Source organism: Drosophila pseudoobscura, chromosome 4 (genome assembly GCF_009870125.1).
Source record: "Drosophila pseudoobscura strain MV-25-SWS-2005 chromosome 4, UCI_Dpse_MV25, whole genome shotgun sequence".
Taxonomy (NCBI): domain Eukaryota; kingdom Metazoa; phylum Arthropoda; class Insecta; order Diptera; family Drosophilidae; genus Drosophila; species Drosophila pseudoobscura.
The window spans coordinates 2,764,484-2,787,489 of NC_046681.1; the positions used below are offsets into that span (position 1 = coordinate 2,764,484).

General features: G+C 41.5%; 2 protein-coding genes across 3 annotated transcripts; one reads left to right on the forward strand and one right to left on the reverse strand.

Moving 5' to 3' along the window:
• Positions 1–6,113: 6,113 nt before the first annotated feature.
• Positions 6,114–6,785, forward strand: LOC26532749 (uncharacterized). 2 transcript variants are annotated; one of them, XM_015188931.2, is made up of 2 exons: positions 6,114–6,236; positions 6,289–6,785. In XM_015188931.2, exons 1-2 carry the CDS (start codon positions 6,138–6,140, stop codon positions 6,763–6,765), a joined length of 576 nt encoding a protein of 191 aa, XP_015044417.1. In that variant the 5' UTR covers positions 6,114–6,137; the 3' UTR covers positions 6,766–6,785. The 2 variants fall into 2 exon arrangements, with proteins under 2 accessions (XP_015044417.1, XP_015044416.1); XM_015188930.2 differs by having other exon boundaries at positions 6,127–6,236; positions 6,308–6,785.
• A 183-nt stretch (positions 6,786–6,968) lies between these two features.
• Positions 6,969–8,670, reverse strand: LOC6899356 (TBC1 domain family member 20). Its single transcript, XM_002136137.3, has 4 exons — positions 8,402–8,670; positions 7,553–8,337; positions 7,389–7,498; positions 6,969–7,332 (listed from the first exon to the last, which is right to left on the reverse strand). Exons 1-4 carry the CDS (start codon positions 8,454–8,456, stop codon positions 7,119–7,121), a joined length of 1,164 nt encoding a protein of 387 aa, XP_002136173.1. The 5' UTR covers positions 8,457–8,670; the 3' UTR covers positions 6,969–7,118.
• Between the last annotated feature and the right edge of the window lie 14,336 nt (positions 8,671–23,006).

A 23,006-nucleotide genomic window follows, 5' to 3' on the forward strand; every position in this document is an offset into this window, starting at 1 on the left:
TAATCGTGACTGGACCAGCATACATCTTTACATTTCCACCAGAGTGCGGTTTGCCCTCTCAGCAACGCCGTTTTGCTGTGGAGTGTACGCCATTGTCAGCGTCCTCTCAATCCCATTAGTTTTCAGAAATTCATCAAACGATTTGTTGACAAATTGAGACTGTTGTTGAGACTTTTTCCCGTTTGCCGTTCAACCAGGGTTTTGAACTCGACGAACTTCTGGAAGACTTCATCCTTTGTCCGCAGGAAATACACAAATATACGCCTTGATTTCTCATCGATGAAGGTTAGAAAATACTTTGATCCAGCAAGAGACTGTGTGCCAAAGGGCCCGCACACATCTGCATGAACTAGTTCCAATATATCTTGAGCTCTACTGGTGGTTGCAACAGGAAATGGTTGCGCATGAATCTTGCTGACCATATATGTTTTGCAATTCATATTCGCCGGGAAAACCATATTTTCAATGCCGCGCACCATTCCTTTGCTGATCAAATCTTTCATACTGCTGATGTTCAAGTGGCCGTACCGTTTATGCCACAGGGCACCATCAGCCTTAACCGCCGCAAAACAGTTGTTTTGTTTTCCTCGAAACATATACAAGTTTTCAACTCTGCCAGACCAATCATTTCTGTGTGTTTCTCGAACTTTGTGAATAACTGTTTCTCACAACACATGTGGCTTGTGGCACCACTATCCAAACACCACATACTATTTTTCAAATTATCTGCGTCCAACGCATTTAATAGACTGCACTTCTTGTTTTCCACTCTTGCTGCCCTGTCCACATTTGCGCTCTCCTTCTTACACTGAGCCTTCATATGCCCGCGCTCAGCACACTTGAAACATATCATTGTATTGTTTCTCTTCTTTTGCGCTCTGTGCGCGGCCGGCTTATGTACTGCGGTATATGCCTTTGCGTATTCCTTTTGATCTTCTGTGTTTTCCTTTCGTTCGCCTTCTTCCTTGAGTTTTACGCATAGAACATCGAAAGTCGGCAGACTGTCGCGCGTCTCTATGGCGACAACGAAATTTTCGAATTGTTCTGGAAGGCTTGACAACAAAACAATTGAGCGCAGTTTATCAATTAGCTCGATTCCTACTGACCCAAGGCCATCAAGAATATCCACGAACTCATTAATGTAGCTTGAAATGCTTTGCCTTTGGTCCATGCGCTTGCTTAGCAATTTATTGTACAGTTGAACCTTTCGTACAGGTCTACTTGGTTGATGAACACTCTTTAATTTGTTCCATGCTTCGGACGACTTACTGCAATTTTTAATGTATCCCAACTGTGAAGTTTTCACACTCAATGTGATCATGGCCAGCGCCTTTTCATCCTTGGCCTGCCAATTCACACCTTCGGGAACATTCGTTGGTAGCAGGTCACCAGATGCCACACTCCACAATTCAGCGTGCACCAACACAGACCTCATTTGAATACACCAGGAGTCATAATTTCGCTCCTCTAATTTGATACATCCCGCTCATTGCTGATTATCGTTTAGTCTCTGAGTCACACCGATGTTAATAGTTCGTAACTAAAACAATCACTTTACTTTTGATTTACAAAATCCGAACCTGGGCCCATAACCTGTTGGACAGAATTTCGCTGCCGTTGCAAGGGAAGTTGTTATACCGAAAAGTAAAAACGCAACCATTCATATGTAAGGTTTATTTTTCTGACTAAAAAATGTTCTGCTCGCAGGCAGATAGAGACCGAACGAAATAGAGAACAAAAGGGAGATAAGAGATCGTCGCTTCGTTACGTCTCTCACTCAATGTGATCATGGCCATATGTCTGTCAATACATGCGTGCATTGCTAGAGATGGTCATTCTTCAACAACAGGGAGTTTTTGAAGAGGACTCTGTGAGACCTAGAACAAAGATAGCTAGAAATCCATCTCAGGAGGTTGGGCGGAAACCCTAAAAGGTCAAGTTTATGCGCTAAAAGGGAAATGTTTACAGAGTCGAATGTTTTACTAAAGTTGGTGTAAATAATGAAAGAGGTAAATTCTAACAAATTCGTGGTGGTTGATCACCGCCTTATAAATCCATGCTGAGTTTGAGATACAAGTGACTTGTGTGTTTCAAGTGCGGAGTTAAGACTTTCTCAAACATTTTAGGAATAGCGGTTAATTTTGATATAGTTTTTTATATAGTTTTTTGCATGAGACATGCTACCTTTCTTATGAAAACTAATTATAAACGATTCCTTCCAGATCGGGGGGAAGCAAGAAGAATCGATGGACAGGGTAAATAGTTTAATCAAGGGTCCAGACAGTGCCTCGGCGCAGTACCTGACTACACAGCCTGGAACCCCGTCTGGACTCGGTGAGAACACCGGCATAGCTAGTCATAGATCATGAAGTAGAGAACGTTCATTTAACAAGGGACTGAAAATGCCGTACGACTTATATAAACCGTATGGATATGGATGACCAGAGTAACTTTCCTCAGAATAGGTGGTTTGGAAAAACTGGGGAAAAAGATAGGCAATTGCCTGATCATTATTTGCCGACGTATTACAAAATGATAGCGAGGATGGAAAATGAGCGAAAATGAAACCGAGCTATTACATAGCGAGAGTGAGAAGTGGGAGAACTAACATCTTGAAAATTTGTATAATGTCTTGATTTCAAGTTTTTTAGACTGCATAACTCTTTGTTGAACCAAGATGGTCCTATATCTAGCGAAACGTCGAAGGTAGGATGGTAGGCGTCTTCAGGTATAGTGAGCGGAAGAGCTCAGGTTAACAACACTTTTTTCACATGATTGACTTGAGACAAGGACAGGTCAATCAAGCCGTCAACAAAGTCATGTCGTGACATGGGAACTAGGTTACTATACTCGTTTACCGAAGACCAAACAATTCCTGGCAAATTGAAGTCACCACGAACTTTCGTGTGATCTTTAGCTGATAGCGAGGAAGAAACAGCGGTTAAAGCGGACAAGTGCTGCTCATATATAGAGATATCCCAACAAGGTGGAATATACGAGCAAGTAATGAATATAGCGAAAGCGGGAAGAATCAGTTTTACACACAGAAATTCCAGTTCCTGTTGAACTAGGACTGTGAAGTTAGAGTCCACTGCAATCAGAACCCCTCCTGCACGTCGAGTCGAACGGTCTTTTCTTAAAGTTGTGTACCGCCCCCCTGAGTTTAATACGCAAGACTCTATCATTCTGATAGGTTACTAAAAGAGAAGTTAGTTTTTTGGAAGGGTGGAAGCAGGACGGGAAGATGAGGAAGTTGAGGCTGAGGTTGACGTTGGCACACTGGCATGATTTGTAGGAGTTATGGGGGGCCTCTTCTTCTTCTTAGCCTAAACTCCTTCACCAAACTGAGTTGCGGAGATGCTTATCTTAAACGAGGCTAACTCCCTGGTATAAGAGAAGTTAAAATGTTTGCTTTAAATAAAAGCAATTACATCATTAGCTGTGAGGTCAGGGGCCAGCCGTGAAACAAAAACTTGTCGTTTTCGTGGGACTCCCACCACTGTTTTGGGCACCACAGGCCTAGTACCTGTGGCAATATCCGGAGGTCCGGAACAACTGATCACTGGTGGGATCGGAATAGACGGGACAGCTAGCATAAATGCAGAGTTGCGGTCACAGCAGCAACTCAAATCGTTCCCCCTCGTTTTTTCTGCTCTTAAAATTTTTGAATTGACAAAAATATATAATATATATATCTACCTACTGTACTATATTTAAATGTGATCGACTAATACACTCCGCGTGAAAGTATAAGTGCGAACGCAGCCAGAACCCAGATCGCTGCATCTCAGATTTCCTTCATGAGGCTGAAGGCTAGAGCAATTTTTGATAGGCTAGAGTTCATACGCACAGAGATGGATAGAGAAAAGCTGAGTCAAACGGATGAATATGACTTGTGAGGACCATTGGAATCATTCGCGGACCTGAAATCAAATATTGCTGTGCCACACACCAGCTTGCCACAGCTGCAGCTACCCAAGTTCAGCGGAGCCTATGCAGAGTGGATAAGCTTCTATTCCATGTTAACAGTATTATTAATAGTGAAGCAGAGCTGACTTCTATGGAGAATTTACAGCATTTGCGCTCATGTTTGAGCGGAGCGTCTCAGTTCGTTGGAGATGGGAGAGGCTAACTACAAACGCTGGCAACCAAGGAAGAAATTGCGGATTGCATAATCCTCCACGAAATTTGTCAGAATTTGGACAGGGCGATTCAATCTAAATTGGAAGCAGCTTTGTCAAATCACCATCTTCCATCCTGAGAAAAATTATCTGCCTTTCTGCAACAAAGAAAGCATCATCATCACTGATTCATCAGCGTGCGCTCCCGTTGCACCCGGGCACAAACCATATGATTGCCAGTTGTCAACGGTTCAAAGGATTATTGCCGAATGATCGTCAAAAGGAAATAAAGAGGCTCTTTCTATGCGTTAATTACCTACGAAAGTGACGTGAAAGATTGTAAATCAGGTCCCTGCTGTACTTGCCAAATCATAACGCCATGGTTAAATTGTGTGTCTCCTTGCCTTAAGCTCTTATATCCCAGAGTCCGTCTGATCCTGTTCGATTAGCCACCGTCGTCGTACTGGTCAAAAACAGCACTGAAACTTTCTTGCTATGTCTTGCACTGTTGGACTCGGGATCGCAATTGCATTTTATAGAACTCGTTTAGCTCGAAAAACTAAATCACTTACCACAATCTCTAGCATAGGAGATGTTATCTTTTCAACTGAAGGTATCTCGGTGTATCTCGTTCTGAAATCGTGGATTTCAGATTAAGCAACTAGCATCACTAGGCTATGTTGCCCAGAAAATTGTGAACAATCCACCTTGGGTCTCCTTTAGCACCGCAGTGTATTGATTCTCTTTTCGGAGCCGGACTTTTCTTCAAGTTGTGTGTGCGACAAATTACCGCCTGGACGGGCACTCGGCCCCAACTTCTCGTCGCTAATGGCAGCCCAATATTCGGCATTTATGAAGGAGTACCTGTCCCTCGATCATATGTTTCTGGTGACCAATGAAGATAGGTACAAGTGCAAATATGTCTTGCCATATCATTATCAGGACGGCTTCACAACAAAGCTGAGCATCATGCTCGACGGCTCTGCAGCTAAGGTGTTTCACACACTGATTTCGTACATTTTCGTTTAATCACATAATCTCATTAATCCGCGGCATGAAAACTGTTGCTCGCGCCTTGCTGTAAAGCGGCCTATCCAGACCTCATCTTGTAAAACACATCATGGCTGACCTACCGAAGGATCGAGTACAGGATATGCCTGCTTGCAGTGTCACTGGAATTGACTACTGCGGTCCTTTCTACTATCGCCTTTCTATCGCTCTGTGGGATCTTCACTATTTTACTGTAATCAAATCTCGTCCGAAAATTGTTTAGTCGGTGGTCCGCTGATGTAGTTTCCTGATCCAGACGTTACGAGTCTTAACTTCAATTGACTTGGTTGCTGGCAAATAGTTGGAGTGAGGAGTATTCGATTCTGATCAACGACGTCGTTTTGTATCAAGGACAAAAACTTGCCGCCGTTAAAGTGACACTTAGCTCGTGTGATCGAAGTCATCGCTAGAGCTGATGGCGCTGTGCGAGTTGCCGTCCTGCGGACCCTATCTGGAACCACTCGTCGAGCTATCAACAAGCTGTGCGTCCTTCCCGTTGAGGGTCTTGTAAATAGCCCTGGTCTTTCAACCGGCGGGAAGTATGTTCGGAGCAGCAGCTGTTATTAGCTCTGAAGACATTTAAATAATCTCTTTTTATATGCATGTGCACCCATACACTAAAACATGCTGGTGGCAAAACAGAACCAGACCTGAGAGAGTTCAAAAAATCCGAAAAAAACTTACAATCACATATTTTTGTCGATGTTCTCTCTGCGCTCTCTCTCTCATGATGACGTCACTCTGGGGTATTGATCGCGCAAGCCAGTGTGTGACGCTTTCGTTGTGTGAACTGGCACATCTATATACTGTATGGTTAGTGGTCCTAGTTACCTAGTAACTATCAAAAACGAGGAATATAATGGAACTTGAATACAAATGGTCCGTAAGTATATTTACGGTATATTTTGAAACTTGAGACGTATATTTCGGTATATTTCTAAGGGTCGGTCACACTGCTCATATGTCATGAAAATCCGATACACGCATTCTTCATACACATTCCCTCAGATCAACCTTAGTATGGACTTACTAAAAAATATAGATAACAAAGAAATCTTTGTCGAGGTAGACCTATGATATTAAAATTTGTTTACCTTATTTTAAATATTTTTACAAGGTTCTTCATTTGGCTGTAGATTACCTTATTGGAAATATAACAGAGAAACAGACGCTCCGGCTGTCGCACAAATATGGATTTCAAAACCCATACGATTTTTTGCTGGCCATTCGAAGTTTATCGGCTTACTACATGAATTACAACTTAGATATCAACAGAGCCGAATCGTCAATTTTATTTTCCTACTTTAGTCCTGAAATGAACCGGCTTGTGCCCGTAGTGTTTGCAGCACGACAACCAGAAGTAGCAACACACAAGTTAAAGTGCTCCAAAGACACCATGTTTTTCATGGAGTCCTTTTCGTGGGATACACGTTTAATATTAGGAGACAGTAGATTCGGTGAAAATGTACATCAAGTAATAACTCTAAATTTGAGCTGCCGGCAAAATAAAACCAAAAGAATCGTATTTTTTGAAATGAATAAGATAAATCTGAACTCGTTTATATGCTTATTAGAGAATATGCTTGAAAAATAAAAAGCACTGAACAAATTCAATTGGAAAAAAAGTTCATTCAATATTTAGAACCATCTTAATGTTATACTTATTGTTTATTTGTAATATTTTTGTTCGTAAAAACAAATAATTATTCACTATTATTTACATTCATACGCCCAAAAAAGATAAATTCATTCAATTTAGAATTCATAAAATCAACTTAAGCACACTTATTTAAAAGATAAGAATTCTTGGCCAAGCCAATTTTACCTATTTATTTGAAAGGCATTAAGACGTTAAAGCGAAACCTCAGCCATACAAATCCATTTCGGACGAATGGGTTCAAATCGGACTATATATCTCGGGACTAGAAAAAAATAAGCATCCGAAACTCAGCTAATCCCCGCCGCCAGATACTGGTTCTTGTAGTAATATGCACAAACTCCAACTACAATAGAAACAGCTGTTGTCACTAGCAAAGACTTTGGTGTCAATAAGTTTGGGAACCAGTGGCTCAAGCTGTAGCTTGGATTTTTGGACACAGAGCGCGTAAGCTTCTTTCGTCGCTCCAGAAGCAGCTTTTCTTCGACGTTCCTCTGTTCTTTTCTATTGTCAGAAGTGAAATATTATAATTTTATTTTGATTCAGAAAGCTGTACTTACTCTTTAAGAATTAGAATTTCAACTTCCTTTTCTATTACAGTCAAGCTGTACTTATCATATAGCTTGCTGGAAGTTTTCAATAGAACTTCAAATGGCAAATCTTCTGGTAGCTGCAAATATTAAAATAAACTTAAATTTCTTTGACTTAATTAAATCAATCATACCCTTGATAAAAGACAATGCACTGATGCCATATCACAGTCCTCCTTAAATATTTCATTTGAACGATGCAGTAAAATCGCTGCCGTCACGAAGATTGGTGTGTACATGGGTGATGCAAGAAAGTAGTCGTATAGACGGACTACAGCTTTGTATGAATTTAAACTGTGTCCAAACCAGGTCAAGTACCACGGTAAAGCGAACAAAGTGCCTACCGTAGAACGTTGAAGAAACTGGTAAAGTTCTGGGTTCTCAAAATTTACAACAGGCCAGATAAACATCAGCCGCCTTTGGGTGGCCTCCATTGTCTCTTGCATGCACTCGGAGAAGTGCGTGGTGGACAGTTGCTCCATTATAGCATACGCCACTTCTTCTCCAGCAACCAGGAGAAATGTAACTGCCACATCATGATAACCTTGATAGTAGCGCAGATTCGGATACTTTTTAATAACCCGTAGTATTAGAACGGTAAGTTGGTCCTGAAGTGCAATACGTTGTTCATATGGTATTCCAGGAGGAAATCTTTTCAGAGACCGATTTACATCCAAGACTACTTGGTTGTATTCAGGGTGGTTTTGCAATTCATGAAGAGTTGGAGCTCGCTCTAACGTAGTCACATCAACGCCAGCCAACTGAGGCCACAGAATCCGTCGCAAATTATCGTTTACCAATCCATAGGACGTCAAGGCTAACTTTTTTAGAGTATTCAAAGATATATTTTGGTTGTCGCTCTGAGCAATTAATTCTTCTATCTCCAGCCGTTTTCTGTGCTCATCATCGTTCTCGGGTGCTGTTCGAAGAGATAGAAATTGTTATTGGATGTTCAATTACATCATTTTAATAATTTCTCATACAATTTTCAAAACTAAGAGCAGGCTGATCGATTTTTATTTCATCAACATTGCTCATTGTTCCCAAATAAGCAATTTCCGTAATGCTCTCGTTAATATAATTTAATAATTTTTTTTTATTTTGCTTTGCAGCAATTTATTTTTATTAATACATTCAAATTTAACATTCGTGAAAACATAAAACATAGGAGATTATATTTATGCAAAAAACAAGATGTGTTAAAGTACAGAAAATTTTTATCGATGTTTAAACGCTTCATCGATACCATATAATAAATGTTCTCACTATGAGAAGATATACTAGTTGCGCTTAAATTCTTAATTTCTTCAGAGTATATACTTTCGATATAGAATAGTGCTCAAACAAGATGAGTTTTACTGGCGAAAACAGGGAAGATATTCGTATGAAAACGATTAAAAAGCATTTCCTGTTTTTAGCCAGTAAAAACCTTTGTTGTCTAAATTACCTTAGAAACCAAAACATATGTAAACCTGGTCATATTCTACAGTCGCCTAAATATACGGCGATTTCGCTAGAGAGATATGTATCTTATTAAAGTATTACGCTTAACGACAGGCAAAAATTTATATTTTCTACGTAGTAAACCTTTATATGCAATCGGGTCGTGTCGGGTTTCGTTGCCCACGCACCTCTAAATAAAAACTGCGGGTTTCATGCCTTTGAACTCAGGAAAGAAATCTGTCTTGTTCTCTTGGAGAATTTTTAACTTGTTAAATATCAAAAATTTTTGTTGGTCAATTTTCTTTCACATTTTTTTAAACACGTTTTGCCTTTTAGTCAATATTCCTGACTGTTTAGGTCTGCATTTCAGATCTGCGCCACGAAGATAACACCTTTTGACGAGCATGGCGGCGTTACCATAGACATGGACAGTTAATAACCACAAAAAAGATTGTATGCATTTCTACTACGTGGAATTAGCGGCTCTTGCTGTGGAGGCGAAGGTCGAATTGTTTTTTATAATAATGTAAGTGAATATAATTAATTAATTATATTATCCATACAGTTGTACATTTTACTGCTTTAATTGTCCCAACATCCTTAATATTAGTCTTAATTCTTTAATTCTTTACTACAAAAAAACATCAAAACAATCAAACCTAACGAAAATCCGTATAATTGTTCACTATTTGCACGGTCCACTGTAGCAGTTTCTTCGTCTACCTATCGAGCTATCTTCGTTTCGTTTCTAGAGTTGTCTCATCAAGTATTGTCGTACGAATAAAATATATAATATGTACAATAAACGTGACGTTTTAAATTCCTTAAGAATCGCAGCAGCTTTGCTTGGAAGTTCGTTTGAACGTTTTGAAAATTGAAACACGATTTGAAATATGTCTAGGCGCGAACTACTAGGCCCCTTACTCTTCACACTCTTTATTAATGACTTGCCTTCGGTATTAACATACTCGAGTAATTATGTATGCGGATGATGTTAAACTCTGTGTCCAGTACAAGGACATTTCATTTCATTCTCGCTTGCAATCCGATCTCAATAACTTTCAGTCATGGTGTTGTGCAAATTTGTTACACCTTAATGCCTCGAAATGCAAAGCTATGACATTTCATCGTTCTACCCCTTGTTGGCTTCCTATACACTATTTGGTGGTTATCTTGAGAGAATTACCTTGGTGGATGATCTTGGTGTTATATTAGACGCCAAGCTAAAGTTTTCTGAACACATTTTTACCATGGTAAATAAGGCCATGGGCGTGCTTGGGTTTATAAAGAGGTGGTCAAAGGATTTTGACGACCCCTATATAACAAAGTCTCTCTATACCTCGCTTGTTCGTCCGATCTTAGAATACGGCTCCTGTGTTTGGTGCCCTCAGTACAAAGCACACCAGGACCGTATAGAATCAGTACAGAAAAACTTTTTACTCTTTGCTTTACGGGGCCTTAACTGGGATGCGGGTGTAATGCGGGGTGTAAGACTCTCATCTTACTCTAGTAGACTACTATTAGTAAACCTGCCATCCTTAGTTAACCGTAGAAAAATGCTTGGTGTGATATTTATGCACAACTTGATCAGGGGTGACATAGACAGCCCTGATCTGTTGAGCCGCATAAACTTCACGATTCCTATTAGCTTACTTGAAATTGTATACCGTTGTTCCTTCCACTTTGTAGATCGAATTATTCCTTGCATGAACCGTTTATAGGCTATTCACACTGACGACCATCCACCATCCATTTCGGGGATGGTCCGTAAGGTTATGCCGTTCTGAAAATTTCCCAGTTAGTCCACCATCCAGCTTGGATGTTCCTAAACCGCACGTTTTTATGCGATAGTTAGCCGATGGTTTTCAAATGCAACTCTGTAAAATTGTCACTCACAACGAAAAAATGGTATTCACTGCGAAAACGTAAACAATGATTGTGACACAATAATCAAAAAACAACAACAATCATGCCCAATGGCTCGGATGCATTCAAGGCTGGCGATGAGATTGAATGCGGCATGGCCGAGACTGCCAGGCTGAAGTTGCAAGTGTGTGGCGAATAAATGGCAGACGACTGCCAACATAGAACAAATATTTGTATGCTCTGTAATTGCTTTGTTATGCATAATTTATTCTTTAATAATGAGTTTTTTTTCGGACATTATCGAGTCGAATCTGGACGGATCATGTACCTCTAGCACCTTTTCTGGCTACAAAGGCCCCCGCAAAAGCGAACCAAAAAAGTCGACACTTCTTGGATGGCAGAGATCGCCAGAGAGCGGTTCGAAGAGCAGAAGGACCTTCACAGGAAGAAGGAAGAACATGATATGAGGCATGAAAATATAGCCTCATCCACACGCAAAAAAAATTCCAGAATTATTTATTGGAAGTGCTGAGAAATATAAATAAATAAGTTTATAATTTGCATTATGGTCTAAACAATATTTTGCGATTGCAGATCGTATCTGTTCTGCTGACTGATTAAAATCACCACAACTGTTGCTGCTATCGGGCTCTTCCGCGCAAATTTAATGTACTTGTTTAGGCATAGGCATTAGATGTTTTTGACGGATGGTGCATGGTGCCAGTGTAAATCGGAGTTTCACATCTGTCAAAAAATCCCACCATTCCCCCGGGATGCACTCAGTGTGCAGAGCCTATAAATATCCCATAAAAACGTACTGCCCACACAGTAAATCTACAGGAAACGGTGGTATTTTTTCACAGATGTGAAACCTCTATTACCACTGGCACCATCCACCATCAGCAATCCATAAGAAAAAACTGAGGACGAAGACAACGTTTTTGGCTAAATTGTGATATATCACATATTGAAAATAATAAATTGGCGATTTTTTTGGCTATAATAAAACTATACACATAAGCTCTATATAACGTTACTCTTTGGAATCCCTTTAAAATTGCAGCAGGAAGTTGGCTTGGCCTTGGCTGCTTCTAATTTGTTGGAGTATCTCTTGCTTTTTTTATGAGAGTCCAACGGATAACGTTTATTGTACATATATGTTATGCTTCATTATATCGAATGAAATGACCAATTTAAAATATTTGAAGTTTCACAATTGAGACCAAAAATTGGTTGTTTTATGCTCATGACTGATGATGCCAGTGTGAATCGGCTCTTCACATCTGTAAAAAATCTCCCCGGTCCGCCGTTCCGTTCACACACATACCGATTTGTGTACATAAGTTATATAAGTTTTATATTTAAATCGAACTAAAAATCAATTCGCTAATGCAATTTAGTGCAACGGAACTTTCGAAGCGGAGCATTGAGATCGGCAAGCTCTTATTTAAGCAGGGCAAAAACACCAGTTCGTACGTGCGAACAACACTTGGGTCTCCTTGGAAAAGTCGGAAAAACGGAAAAATCCCATCCAGCTCTTCCTAATTTTTATACCCGATACTCAAAATGAGTATTGGGGTATATTAGATTTGTGGTAAAAGTGGATGTGTGTAACGTCCAGAAGGAATCGTTTCCGACCCCATAAAGTATATATATTCTTGATCAGCATCAATAGCCGCGTCGATTGAGCCATGTCTGTCTGTCCGTCTGTCCGTCCGTCCGTCCGTCTGTCCGTCCCCTTCAGCGCCTAATGCTCGAATACTATAAGAGCTAGAGCAACGATGTTTTGGATCCAGACTTCTGTGATTTGTCACTGCTACAAAAATATTTCAAAACTTTGCCCCGCCCACTCCCGCCCCCACAAAGGGCGAAAATCTGTGGCATCCAAAATTTTAAAGTTACGAGAAAACCAAAAACGCAGAATCGTAGAGAATGACGATATCTTTTAGACTCCGGATCTGAATTGGATCGTATTATTATTATAGCCAGCATCAAGAAAACAATTTAATTTTTTTTCTCGCCCTGTCTCTCTCTAACACACACGTAGCATAGGCGGCTTTGCTTAGAGTAAAACATTAGCGCCTAGATCTCAGAGACTATAAAAGCTAGAGCAACCAAATTTGGTATCCACACTCCTAATATATCGGACCGAGACGAGTTTGTTTCAAAATTTCGCCACACCCCCTTCCGCCCCCGCAAAGGATGCAAATCTGGGGATATTCACAAATCTCAGAGACTATTAAAGCTAGAGTAACCAAATTTGGTATCCGCACTCCTGGTAGATCTCACTATAAAACGTATATCTCAAAATTTCGCGCCACCCCCTTCCGCCCACACAAAGGACGAAAATCTGTTGCATCCACAATATTGCAGATTTGAGAAAACTAAAAGCGCAGAATCATAGATAATGACCATATCTATCAGATTACTGAATCTGGATCAGATCAGATCATTTTTATAGACAAAAGGAACAAATCAATTTGCAGTGGCTACGCAGCGCCCGACGTCACGCTCAGACTGATTTTCTGTCTCTCTCGCACGCACTCTTTGTCGTGTCGTTTAATATTAGCGGCCTCTGCCGGAGGAGAGCCATACTGACTTAGTATCGGGTATAACTGTAGGGTTGCGGTGTCCGCAGCAACTCACAACGTTCCCCTTCGTTGTGTCTACATCTTTTCACTGCATTAAGATTTGTCTTTAGTTTTTTAAATAATACAAATCGTTTGCATAAATATGCTAAACTGAATAATTTAACAGATCGGCACACTATTAGTAAACACAAGTTAATTTACGTTTCCATTAAAGTTGTGTGGTTTTTGTGTATAAGGTAAATCACAAAAATTTGCTCTACGAATCAGGCAAAGTAGAAAAATGATACGAGAGTATATACATAAGAAAGCATTAACTATGAACGACTAAATGCTAAACTAAGCAACTAATTTTGAATGCGCATGCAGAACATGTTTGGTTGACTAGAATAGTGAATAGTGAAGTTTATGCGGCTCAACACATCAGGGCTACTTACGTCACTCTTGATCAAGTTGTGCATAAAAATCACACCAAGCTTTTTTCTACGATTAACTAATGATGGAAGGTTTATTAATCTACTATAGTAAAATGGCATTCTATCACCTGCATCCCAGTTAAGATCCCGCAGAGCAAAGAGTAAAAAGTGTTTCTGGACTGTACTTTGTACTGAAGGCCCAATAAACAGGAGTCGTATCCTAAAATCGCCCGAGCTAGCGAGATATAGAGAGTTTTTGTTATGTACGGAACGTCAAATTCCTTTGACCACCTATATCAAATCGTACACGCCCATAGTCTTATTTACCATGGTAGAAATGTGTTCAGAAAAATCTTAGCTTGGCTTATAATATAACAACAAGAACGTCCACCAGAGTAATTCTCTCAAGAGAACCACCAAATTGGGTATAGGGAGCCAACAAAGGGCTAGAACGATGAAATGTCATAACTTTGCATTTCGAGACATCAAGGTGTAACAAGTTTGCACAACACCATGACTGAAAGTTATTGAGGTCGGATTGCAAGCGAGACTAGAATGAAATGTCCTTATACTGGACTCAGAGTTTAACATCATCCGCATACAGAAGTACTCGAGAGTATGTTAATAAGTAAGGGGTAAGGGGCCTAGATGGCTGCCCTGTGGTACTCCTGAAGAAACCCTTACTGGTAAAGAGAGGGAGTTTTCGAAGAGGATTCTTTGAGACCTGGAACAAGCTAGCTAGAGATCCACCTCAGGAGCTTGGGCGGGAAACCAAAAAGGTCAAGATTATCGGCTAGAAGGAAATGGTTTACAGAGTCAAATAGTTTACTTACGTTTGTGTAAATAACGGCTGCAAGTTACTTTAAAAGCCTTTAGTAATGAAAGACGTGGTTGATCGACGCCTCATAAATCCATGCTGAGTTGGGGATATAAGTCACTTGCAGAGATTTTGCAAGTGCGGAGTTAAAACCTTCTCAAACATTTTAGGAATTGCGGATAACTTTGATTTACTTTTATAATTTTTTGCGTCAGACTTGCTACCTTTTTTAGGAAGATTCCATCCAGATAGGGGGCAAGCAAAAAGAATCAGTGGACGGAGTGAATAGTTTAAGCAAGGGACCATAGAGAGCGTCGGCGCAGTACCTGAGTACACAGCCTCTAGCCCCGTCTGTGCCCGGTGAAAACACCGGCTTAACTATACGAAGGATTGCAGGCGATGAAGTAAAGAACATTCATTTAACAATTAACAATATTTCGACCTCGGTAAAACGTATCAGTACGGATGACCAGAGTAGCTTTCCCCAGAATAGGTGGTTTGGAAAAATTGGGCAAAAAGATCTGCGATTTCCTGATCATTATTTGCCGACGTATTAGGTATCATTTCCTAATTTCCGAGGATACTGTTTACGAAGCAGTAACAGTGCTTAAGGTCCTAAGGAAAACGTGTCCTGCATCGAGATAGATAGTTTGTAACGGTTGCGGTTGGACAATACCGATTCAAAATAGGTTATCGCTATGGTGCTCGGATATCGCATGCAATAACCTTGGGCCAATTATCGCTGCAGGGCATAGTATAGTTGGGGTGGGTGCAAGCAAGCTCGAGGTAGGGAACAGCTGAGCTGAGCTGCCGTAAGTGCTGTGCAGCGCATCGCAACGGAGCTTTCGAAGCCGAGCTTTAAGATCGGTAAGCTCGTATTTAAGCAGTGCAAAAGCACCAGAACGTTCTCGTTCGAAAATTTGAATCTGTGCAGCCGGTGGCTATCTCCGCTTCGGTAAAAAAATATATAACTAAATCGACCACGTGTAATCCCAAAAGAAAAGAAAAGTAAGAAAATAAAACCCAAATAAGTGCCACAAAGACAAACCGAAAAGAAATAAAACGGAACGGGGAAAGTCCCACACGGTGGGCGCGCCGCAAAAATCGGGCGACAATTAATAACCGTGCGCCGAGAAAACTGGCAAGAAACTACCCTGGCGAAAAGTGCATATTTGCCTCGCCTCGCCAGCAAGTGTTGTTCTTGGTGCAAACCCGTGCGTCCCACAACTCGGCCAGGAGAACCCAACACTCGTGTCTCCGTGGAAAAGCCCGCAAAAACCGGTATGTAAAAGTGCCCTGTAGGGAAAATTTAGATTTTTTTCTTAGCCCTCGTGGTTTTGGTTCTGTTTCGCCCATAGGGCCCTGGCCCCGAGCGGTAGCCACCCGGCTCTACCAAAGTTCTGCCCCCACACCAAACTCCCACCCTTGACGGGAGTTCTCTTCGGGAGCCGACCTTGGTGTGGGGCCGAGATTATACTCCTGCGGAAATCGTTGGAACAGCTCACCTTAAGCACTGTTACTGCTTCGTAAACAGTATCCTCGGAAATTAGGAAATGATACCTAATACGTCGGCAAATAATGATCAGGAAATCGCAGATCTTTTTGCCCAATTTTTCCAAACCACCTATTCTGGGGAAAGCTACTCTGGTGACATAACCTCCACCGGTCTGAGCCCTTGCCCCATACATAACCTATGCGCCGGCCCCATGCGCCTGATGTTGCGGTGCATAGAGGGCATAGAGAGCACCCGCCTTCCACCGTATGCTCCACTAACTCACTTTCGATCCGTTACGGATCCTGATGATGCGTTGTAGCGTAGTGTAGCTTTAATTTTCTTTTTTTGTTTGGTTCCTTCTGAACCCTGCTATTCTATGTAACTTTCATTAACTCTGCGTCACAGTCCTGCCTCGATAGCCGTGAAAGTTCTCCAAACTTAATTTATTTTGATGGTTGAAGAAAAAACACTTAATAAGAGATACAACAAAAATAAATAAAAAAAAGAAAAAAACCCAAACCTTTCAAATATCATCTCGACTTCCATCTCGAGACCTCATGCCAGCGATATTTTTGGAACTCACAGACGAAAGCCCCTAGTATTTTCGGGTACGCCCTACGTATAATTGTGCAGTGTAGTTTTCGTGGGGCAGGTTTTTTTTCTCCAATTCCCACTACTGTCTCTACCCAGTTGCGCGCTGGTGTGTAACGTTGTTACATAACTTTTTGGCGCCCAACGTGGGGCACTAGAAGAACATTTATAGATATTGTAACTTTAGCAACAATATCAGCGATCGGCTCGTTCCACATTTTGCTCGTTTGTATTCATATGCTTAATGCTGACTTTAGTTTTCTCCGAACGATCTTATCATCGCTCCGATACAATTCCAGAATATTGCGGATTCTGTTTGGAACCCAATACTTATTGTTCCTCTGAGTCTTGTTTTGTTCTTAGACCTTGACAAGCAATGAGAGCATCTTTCAAGAGGCGATGCAGTTACTGCACCGTCAAGTGGCCCGTGTGAAACCAGCAGAAGGCTGTTACGCGCGGATTCCAGGAAAAACGCAGCCCTCCTCCCGCCCAACCGACCGAGGGGCGCTGCCGCATGACGCACGGTGCGTAGCCGAACCGAACGTGAACATGCAAGAAAGATAGCTATTAGACTAACATTCGAGGAAAATTAGCAGTAAACTTACTAAGAAACTAAGAAACTAAGCATGCAATCAAAATACAAATACCACTACAATTACTAATTAATAGAAAGGTGTGCAAGGATTAGTAATTTAATAAGAGGAAGAGAATTAGTGGTGGATATAATATGGTAGAGGGAATTATAATCCGAGCATAAGACCCTAAACGGTTCATGCAAGAAATATTTCGATCTACAAAGTGGAAGGAACAACGGTATAAAATTTTTAGTCAGTCTAATAGGAATAGTGAAGTTTATGCGGCTCAACAGATCAGGGCTGTCTATGTCACCCGTGATCAAGTTGTGCATAAATATCACACCAAGCATTTTTCTACGGTTAACTAAGGATGGGAGGCTTACTAATAGTAGTCTACTAGAGTAAGATGAGAGTCTTACACCCGCATCCCAGTTAAGGCCCCGTAAACCAAAGAGTAAACATTTTTTCTGTACTGATTCTATAAGGTCCTGGTGTACTTTGTACTGAGGGCACCAAACACAGGAGCCGTATTCTAAGATCTGACGAACAAGCGAGGTATAGAGAGCCTTTGTTATATAGGGGTCGTCAAATTCCTTTGACCACCTCTTTATAAACCCAAGCACGCCCATGGCCTTATTTACCATGGTAAAAATGTGTTCAGAAAACTTTAGCTTGGCGTCTAATATAACACCAAGATCATCCACCAAGGTAATTCTCTCAAGATAACCACCAAATAGTGTATAAGAAGCCAACAAGGGGTAGAACGATGAAATGTCATAGCTTTGCATTTCGAGGCATTAAGGTGTAACAAATTTGCACAACACCATGACTGAAAGTTATTGAGATCGGATTGCAAGCGAGAATGAAATGAATTATCCTTATACTGGACACAGAGTTTAACATCATCCGCATACAGAAGTACTCGAGAGTATGTTAATACTGAAGGCAAGTCATTAATAAAGAGTTTGAAGAGTAAGGGGCCTAGATGGCTGCCCTGTGGTACTCTCGAAGAAACCTTTACTGGCAAAGAGAGGGAGTTTTTGAAGAGGACTCTTTGAGACCTGGAACAAAGATAGCTAGAGATCCATCTCAGGAGGTTGGGCGAAAACCCTAAAAGGTAAAGTTTATGCGCTAAAAGGGAATGGTTGACAGAGTCGAATGATTTACTAACGTCGGTGTAAATAACATCCGTCTGTAAGTTACCTTGAAAGCCTTTAATAATGAAAGAGGTAAACTCTAACAAGTTCGTGGTGGTTGATCGCCGCTTTATAAATCCATGCTGAGTTGGAGATATAAGTGACTTGCAGAGATGTTGCAAGTGCGGAGTTAAAACTTTCTCAAACATTTTAGGAATAGCGGAAGTCGTCGATTCTAAGACGAAGAGAATCTGAATCAATTCCGAATTGATAAAGTAAATCCAATGTGGACACATCTTTGTTGTCTGGAATGTGTATATATGCTGCTTGCGTATTCATACCGAGATTCAAGCGTATTCAAGCGAGATTGGTTTAGGTCGCGTTCTCCAAACTACAGTTAATTCAGCGGATTTTAGCTTCAATAGATTGAATTGTGAGGTTGATTCGGATTTGGTATTCGGATTTCAATCGAAATTGTTTCCAAACAAGCCGCAGCCGAAACCAACGGAATTACCAGGTCCCTAGCAGTCTCGCCAAAGCTTTGGAGGTAGCACAGACTCCGGCAAGTGGACATGGTCACCCAGAGAAGGGATAGGTATCCGAGGGTAATGGCCACAATACCCAACTGGGCCAAATTCCAACTGTAGGTTCAGTCCCGGTTGAACGAACCACCAGGCCAACTCGTTCTAAAAGAACTCGAGTGGGTTTGTCGGGATTGGATGCAAGCCATAGCACCAACCAGACTGAAGCTCCGTCAGCCAATGTCGCTACTCACTCTAGCCCTTGGGAAGCGCTCAATGCACGGACAGCCCCTCCAAGCCAGGGCATGGACTTGAATGTCCTCCGCACTGTTGCCAGAGCCATATCCACTTTGCGGATTTAGCCGCCAGCGAGTCCGCAGGAAGTCTATGCTAGGCCAAATATCGCATCACCAGTTTCATGTATAACCAGCAATTTTTTCCTGCGAACGGCCAAGACGGCCGACATTATGCAGAAGTGGAATGTTCCTTTTGATGGTTCTACCGAAGGGTTAAGGGAAGAAGAATTCATTTACCGAGTCAAAATATTAACAGATGAAACCTTGGATAGCGATTTTCTCGGCCTTTGCAAACATTTGTACATCTTGCTGGCTGGCAATTCGCGCGATGTGCATTGCAGTATCGATGGTATTTTTGCCCGGTTGCCCAAGGCAAATATCATAACCAAGCTGGACCTAAAAGATGCTTACTGGCAGATCGAACTCTCTGAGGATTCCAAGTCACTAACTGCTTCCACGGTCCCGGCAAGGCTTTTATACCAGTTTAAGGTTATGCCTTTTGGCTTGTGTAACGTTCCGTCCACTATGTGTCGTTTGATGGGTGAGATCATTCCTCCGGACTTGCGTTATTGCGTCTTTAGATACTTGGACGATCTTTGCATCGTATCTGCAGATTTATCTTCCCATCTAGCAGTCCTGGTACGACTCGCTGAACAGTTCAGAAAAGCTAACCTGACTCTGAATATTAAGAAGAGTCAGTTCTGTGTCACAATCGTAAATTATCTTGGATACGTCCTCAGTAATGGAGGTATTTTCACTGATCCCTCCAAAGTGGCTTGTATAGTGAACTGGCCCCCGCCGAGGAATTTAAAACAGATTCGCGGCTTTTTGGGGTTTGTGGCTGGCATCGTAGATTCACCCTGAATTTCTCTGAGCTATCCTGTGCTATCACCGCTCGGTGACCATTTCTTCTTTCCAACACGAAGGAGTTTTTTTGGACACCGGAAGCCCAAGTCGCAATGGAATCTTTCAAAACCGTGTTGACTTCTGCTCCGGTGCTCGAAAACCCAGACTTCGAACAGAAATTTTTCCTCTACTGTGACGCTAGTGATTTTGGTATAGGAGCGGTGCTAGTGCAATTAGTGGATCTGCAGGAAAAGCCAATAGCGTTTATGTCGAAAAAACTAGGTCGTGCGCAACGTAACTATAGCGTTACGGAGCGCGAGTGCCTGGCCGTCATTTTGGCCATCGAAAAGTTCTGTTGCCGTCTGGAACTACAAGAATTCGATGTGGTTACTGATCATTCAAAAATTAATGTGGTTAATGCGCCAGAAAAACGTGTCGGGAAGGTTAGCTTGATTGATAGTTAGATTGTAGCAATTTAAATTCTCGATATCGCACCGAAAAGGAAAAGATCACATTGTCCCCATGCTCTATCCCGATTACATCCTTCCTTTCAGGATGAGAGCTACCAACAGTTAAAAGAACAGTATAAGAAAAATTCCGATCAACTGACCAATCTGAAAATTATCGATCAATTTCTGTACATTCGAATACAGTCGAACTTGGAAGATATGGGCCCCCGAGCGATTGAAGACCGACGTTCTTAAACAAGCACATGGCAATCCTACCTCAGCGCATGCCGGCATGCAAAAGACCATAATAAAGTTCGAAGGAGTTTGTTTTGCTTAGCTAAAGATGTTCGAGAGTATATTCGTAGTTGTGATGTGTGCAAAGCATGCAAAGCTCGTAATTATACTCTGCGGCCACCCATGGGAAGCCACATACCAACTTGTCGACCATTTCAACGATTGTATATAGATCGGCTTGAACACCATCCACGCAGCAAAAATGGACATGTTGGTTTGCTAATTGTTTTAGATCACTTCAGAAATTACCATTGGCTACATCCTCTAAAGAAATTTACTTCCGTAGTAATCCAAGAATTTCTGTTAAAGCTTATTTTTCATGCATATGGTGTGCCTATTGTTAGCGACAATGGAAAACAATTCAAAGCTACAGAATTCAACGCGTTCTTGACACAGCTGGGAATTAAACATTCGTGCACTGCACTATACTCTCCCCAAAGTAATGCGGCGGAACGAGTAATTCGTTCACTGTTAGCTGCAATGGGATGATAGGAGGAAAATAACAGCCTATGCAGACGACATAAGCATACCTATTACGGGTGAATGTCCATCGACCCTCAACTTTTCAATTTTTTTTATTTTTTATACAAGATACTCAAAATGAGCATTGGGGTGTATTAGATGTATGGTGAAAATGGCTGTGTGTAAGTATATGTATGTAAGATATTATTTAGAGTATTGTTTATTCGTATTATTATCGCGGTGGCCTGGTATGTGTGCTTACAAAAGTTCTTAATGTTACGGCTTATTTCTGCTGATTTTCTGCTGCTCCTTGAGTCGCGTCCGTATGCTGATGTTCTCTCCTTTTCACTGCTTCGCTCGGTTCCTCTTCTTCTCTGTCCGCTGTTGATCTGCTGCTGTTACAACTGCTGTTGCTGCTCATCAGCTGTTGCTCTGCTGCTGTTATTACTGCTGTTGCTTATCCCCGCTGCCCCCTCAATAGGCCAGCTGGCCCACTCCTTCTTACACTCGGTCATCCTGATTAGTCATCAGTCCCTGATGACAATGCGTCCTCGTTTTCTACATAAAAGCTCCATAGTTTCATGTTATCATTGCTTGTGGTCGTGTTGCTTGGTCCTTCGACGTCTGCTGCCTTCCGAACAATATAGCGTCCGCCTCGTTTCACGTTGGTTATTTCGTATGGCCCTAAGAATTCGCTGGCCATCTTTCTTCCGGTTACAAATTGTGTTCTACGTATGGCTACGAGATCTCCGACCTTGTATCCGTATTCGCATTTCCGCTTTTTATCGAACTATTCCTTGTATCTGTCCTGGGCCTGCTGAATATTTTCTTTTGCCTCTTGTCGCATCTTTTGTCTCTTGTCTTCAAAATTATCAACCATCTCTTTTTCTATTAGCTGAAGTATGTCGCTATCCGGTCCACAACGTATTTTTACCCCGATCATCAGCTCAAATGGACAACGCTTTGTAGACACATGAACAGTGCCGTTAATAGCCCTCTGAACTCCAGGTTCCTCCGACGACAATTTGGAAATGATGCTCAGAATAGATCGGTTTACGCGTTCAATTTGTCCGTTTCCTCTTGGTACCCCTGTGGTGCTCCATATGTGTTCGATGTTCTTTTCCTTGACAAACTCCTCAAAGCTTGAAGATGTAAATGTTGCTCCACGATTGCTTACTATGCGTGCCGGATTACCAAATACATCAGACCACTCCCTTAACTCTTGAGAACTTCGTCTGCTCCTGTTGTTTTTGTGGGATACATCCATACTGAAGCTATCAACCATTGCGAAGATGTACTTGTACTGCTTTGAAGTAGCATCCATAGGCCCAAGGTGATCCACGTGTATAGTATACAGCGGCTGTGATCCTTTGTCGATTTGATGCAGAAATCCCTCTTTTTTGCCAAGCTTTTTGTTGTAGATTATACATTTCATACAGTTTCCTATGATCTGCATTACTTTTCCTTCCAGATGTGAAATCCAATAGCTCTGCTGTACGGTATGCATTGTTTTTTGAGCGGCAAAGTGTCCTGCGTTGTGAGCGTCGGTTATTATTTCTTTTTCGAATGACTTCGGTATTGCCAGAAGTCCGTGCCTTGCACCACTTTGTATACGAGACCAGCTTTCAACTTAAAGTTGTCATATGGTTTACTTTTCAAAATTTCGGAAACTGCTTTGATCATCGTATCCTCCTGCTGGGCTTTCTCAATTCTTTCTGTGACTTCCCAAGATACCATCATGACATCAATTGGGTACCTACTCAGGCAATCATGCTTCAGCCGTTCTCCTGGTC

What these genes read in the sequence shown, in the direction of transcription:
- LOC26532749 (XM_015188931.2), top strand. Translation starts at nt 6,138, where the DNA reads ATGAAAATCCGATACACGCATTCTTCATACACATTCCCTCAGATCAAC. An exon ending in ACAAAGAAATCTTTGTCGAG is followed by an intron (nt 6,237 to 6,288) that starts GTAGACCTATGA and finishes TATTTTTACAAG; the next exon opens with GTTCTTCATTTGGCTGTAGA.
- LOC6899356 (XM_002136137.3), bottom strand. Translation starts at nt 8,456, where the DNA reads ATGAGCAATGTTGATGAAATAAAAATCGATCAGCCTGCTCTTAGTTTT. An exon ending in TGCATTGTCTTTTATCAAGG is followed by an intron (nt 7,499 to 7,552) that starts GTATGATTGATT and finishes TAATATTTGCAG; the next exon opens with CTACCAGAAGATTTGCCATT. An exon ending in GAAATTCTAATTCTTAAAGA is followed by an intron (nt 7,333 to 7,388) that starts GTAAGTACAGCT and finishes TTCTGACAATAG; the next exon opens with AAAAGAACAGAGGAACGTCG.